This window comes from Cantharellus anzutake (assembly GCF_015039405.1).
Source record: "Cantharellus anzutake strain C23 chromosome Unknown EI90scaffold_43, whole genome shotgun sequence".
In the NCBI taxonomy this organism is placed as follows: domain Eukaryota; kingdom Fungi; phylum Basidiomycota; class Agaricomycetes; order Cantharellales; family Hydnaceae; genus Cantharellus; species Cantharellus anzutake.
In genome coordinates this window covers 601,362-605,168 of record NW_024066993.1, presented here as the reverse complement: position 1 = coordinate 605,168, position 3,807 = coordinate 601,362, and the positions used below count along the sequence as shown (strand labels likewise).

Here is a 3,807-nt window from a genome sequence, read left to right as displayed (position 1 = left end):
CAGAAGAAGGCTTCAACCTAATCTCCCCTGCCTCCTCCAGCATGGTAACTGAAGAGCAGTACCAGGACCTGCTGACCAGGTTCCAGGAACTGCAGGCCATCCTTGAGGGTCATGTCCAAAACCCACCAGCCCTGCTCACACCTGCACCCATAGCCAAACCTGTGCCCAAGCCCAAAGCACCCAAGGTTGCCCCCCCCACTGCTTTCACTGGCACGAGTGAGGACCTCAACCGCTTCAAAGTGGAATGCAGAATCTACTTCCATGTCCGCGCTGCAGAGTTTCCTGACACCCTGTCCCAGATCCTCTTTGTCCTGTTGTACTGTCAGGATCCGGACCCCAGCTGGGAGTGGCCAGAGGGCGAGGCCGGGTGTGGAAGCTGGGGTACTCTCCCCAGGTGCTAACTCCTCGAAGTCGCTGAGGGGACTGGCCTCAGCCTTCACAGGGAATGAGCTGGTATTCATTGAAAAGCGGGTAAGTACACTTGCCTTCACAGGGAATGAGCTGAGAAGAAGGGTAAGCTTCTCAGCCCCCTGTGAGGCCGACACAAAAGGACCCTAGGAACTATACAGTTCCCGCTTGCTGCCGACTTTCCATAACGGGTGTGACCCGTGGGAAAGTTCTGGGCGAGCTGCTCGCCCAGAATGTTCCCACGGTTGTGGCTGTACATTTCTGGGCGAGTCGCTCGCCCAGAACGTTCCCACGGGTTCGCGCGTGCGCGTCATTATGTGAAACAGTGGGGGGAAGGATAAGGGGAAATGGGGAAATGTGGAGAGAGGGTGGTTAGGAGAAGGGTGAGGGTGTCTGAGGGTGAGTGGGGTCAAGGGCTGTGCCCTGACATGTACATGAAGGGAGGAGCTGCAGGAGCATGGGTGACACAATGCATGATTGCACTGCTGATGGTGGGGTCCCCCATGATCATCATGGACAAGTTCATGGCAGAACTTGATGCCATGTTCCAAGACCCCAACTGGGAAGCCACCGCATGACAGAAGCTTGCCACTCTGCGGCAAGGTAATGACTCTGTGGATAAGGTCATTGTAAGGGATATAGGCCGCATACTCGTGGCCTACCTTATTCATTCTTCATTCTTTATTTATCGCGTCGGGTTTGTACCCGATGCGACACTTCTATTCCCGAACCCTTCATTTCTACCATGCGGTCCCAAGCTGCAACTATCACATGGATATACAACATTGTATTTAACCTACATGTGAGGGGGGTAAAGGCTTCCCCAGCCTTTTACCCCCCCCCCCCGTTGATAAATACAGCTTCATACAGCGTACTTCAGCAGACTGGGAGTGTAAGGCAAAATCTGACTATCGCGAGATCACTCGTGAACTCAACCTAAACAATGCTTACACTTTTTTACACTTGGTGAGCAAACAAATTTAAACCTTTCAACTTCTTCGATCAACATCGCGAAGCGCACCGATCTAATTGAAGTTCCCGACTTTTCGTTACCACCATGGTAAAGAAAGGTTTGGGTTCGCCCTCTGCAAAGAGGACGAGGGTGGCTGTGCAAAACAACGCGCAGACTTTGGATAGTGCAGGGGTTCCCAGCGTTAACACGCCTGATATCCCTCCCGATCCAGGAGAGACAGACAACCCCGACACATCCCCAGGTCCACCAGGAGACCTGGATGCGCTGGGCCCTTCCCAATCCACGACCACGGTTGTACCTGCTGTGGTCGCACCTCTTCCCCTTGAGGAAGACCCACCCAACATGCCAGTTGGACCTGATCCGTTCGCTGATGCGCCTGGTTCCCCTGATCCTCTCAGATCGGGTGAAGCGTTAGGGCTTGGTGATGGCCCTGACAACTCAGTTGAAGTTGTCAATGTGGGTGGCACCAAACCACAAGCGAAAACTCCTGGATTGTCGAACGATCAGCATGATGAATTGATGATGATGCTAAGAAGCATTGATCAATGACTGAATTGCCATGATGAGGCTATAGAGGACTTACGGGCTTGGATTTATCACCCTAGCCCTGGATTGGCTGGAAGCCAAATCCCTCTAAACTCACCCCAGTTTGAGGCAACAAGTGTGCCTCCACCCGTACCAGTCAGGGGACGGGACAGAGAACCCATCCAGCGACGAAACTCACTGGTGGACAAAGTCTCTGCTGATGAAGACTATGTCAGGACGACCACCTACCGCCCTGTGCCCGGGCATCCCAGTGTGAGGATGACGACATACATCCCTCACGCTGATGAACCCGCACCTGGGAGTTCTTCGACCCCATCACCAAAGAGAATCCCTTCTTATCTGAAGGGAAAGAGTGTCAATTGGGGCCCTCAGGGCCTGCCTGTTGTCCTCAGAAGGACACAGCCACTTCCTCAGCTGCTTCCTGCACCTGAAGCGCCCATTGTTTTGGAAAGTTCAACGGACGAAGGGGAGACTGATCGCGATCTGCGATTGACCTGGAACCTATGTCACGGTTCCGGGCCTGCCCTCGTCATGAACGCACAGGGCAAAATAAAGAAAAAGCAAAGAACCATCTTTGCTCCCTGTGCACCTAGTGAGACGTCCGTGGAATATGGGACACAGATGGATGGCGATGCTGTCTACATGCACAGACCTGAAGGTCTGGACAATCATGCCCGGGAGATCAGATGTAGGCTAGGTTCCTACAGTCGATTTACCACGCAGGACCCACAAAGTGGGGCCCTTGAAAGATTAGGCCAAGATTGGCCCAGTCGGGTGGATGCCCAACAAATTCCTCTCAGGGCATCGAGACAAGAAATCTCGACCCCACAGCCAACCATCCGTACCCTCCAAGACCCTCTTGGAGGGGCTTCACATCCCATAGTGGTTTCCCCAGTAAAGAGGGAAAGGGAGCCTAGCTCCCAAGTTCCATGTGTTGCAAGCTCTGTCCACCCTCGGATGGTGAGCTCAACTATCCCCCATGACGGATTCGTTGAATCCACTCTCAGGTCTTATTCAAGGGACCTGAGTAGTTTGTCCCCCAGTGACCCTGAGGGATTCATGGAGGAGCTGGTTTGCTGAATCGCAAACCTGATCAGGATAAGGATCCTGACCCCTCTTCCTGCTGATGTAAAAACAGAGTTATTATTGCCATTTGCAAAATTCGAGGCAAACTCCGAAATTCAAAATTCCGCAAAATCTTTCGCATCACTGCTCACTCAAAACTCGGCCGATTTTGGTGATTCAACATGCGTTGGAAAGCGTCCGAGTAGTGCATGAAGCAGGTGCAAACCAAATTGTTTAAAAAAAATTTTTTTTTTCTCGTGTTTTCCGTGCTGAGAGGTCTTGAAAGTCTGAATCAGCCCTGCCCCAGGTTACACAAAGAGCATATGACTTGGTTTAATTCCTGGAAAGCCAAAGGGAACAACATAACAATGCGTAAGCATAATATAATTCGGACAACTCCTAATATCATAGTCACGAGAGCAAAGTCACCATTGTTGAACAAACCCGCTAGACCATGGACCATCCTCTGAGTGGCACTGTCCCCTGTGCACCTACAAGTGCGCCTACTGTTTTGGTGACTTCAGGTGTCCAGAGGATCACTGAGGAACGTGGCAATGTTGTTGTGTCACGACCCGACATATCCATCACTTCCCTCCATGCGCCCTAGTGCCACTTGGTCCGTCCCTCCCACTATCATCATCATCTGTCCACCCATCCGTCCACCCGTCACCCTCATCCGCACTTCCTCCCTCGCACGTGTACCTACCAACCTAGGTTGCCCGCTTCATTGTTGTCCGCCCCCAGCCGGATGGCTTGCTAGACGGCCGGATGGCCTTTTCTCTTTTGTCCGCTTACGGACTATTGTTCTTTCCTTT

At 52.4% G+C, this 3,807-nt stretch overlaps 1 protein-coding gene across 1 annotated transcript; it reads left to right on the top strand.

The window, feature by feature from the left end:
• Positions 1 to 1,465: 1,465 nt before the first annotated feature.
• EI90DRAFT_3127521 (uncharacterized protein) lies at positions 1,466 to 3,007 on the top strand (the record flags this gene model as incomplete). Its single annotated transcript, XM_039064018.1, has 2 exons — positions 1,466 to 1,837; positions 1,949 to 3,007. The coding sequence occupies 2 exons, from the start codon at positions 1,466 to 1,468 to the stop codon at positions 3,005 to 3,007; spliced, it is 1,431 nt and encodes a 476-aa protein (XP_038913284.1).
• Between the last annotated feature and the right edge of the window lie 800 nt (positions 3,008 to 3,807).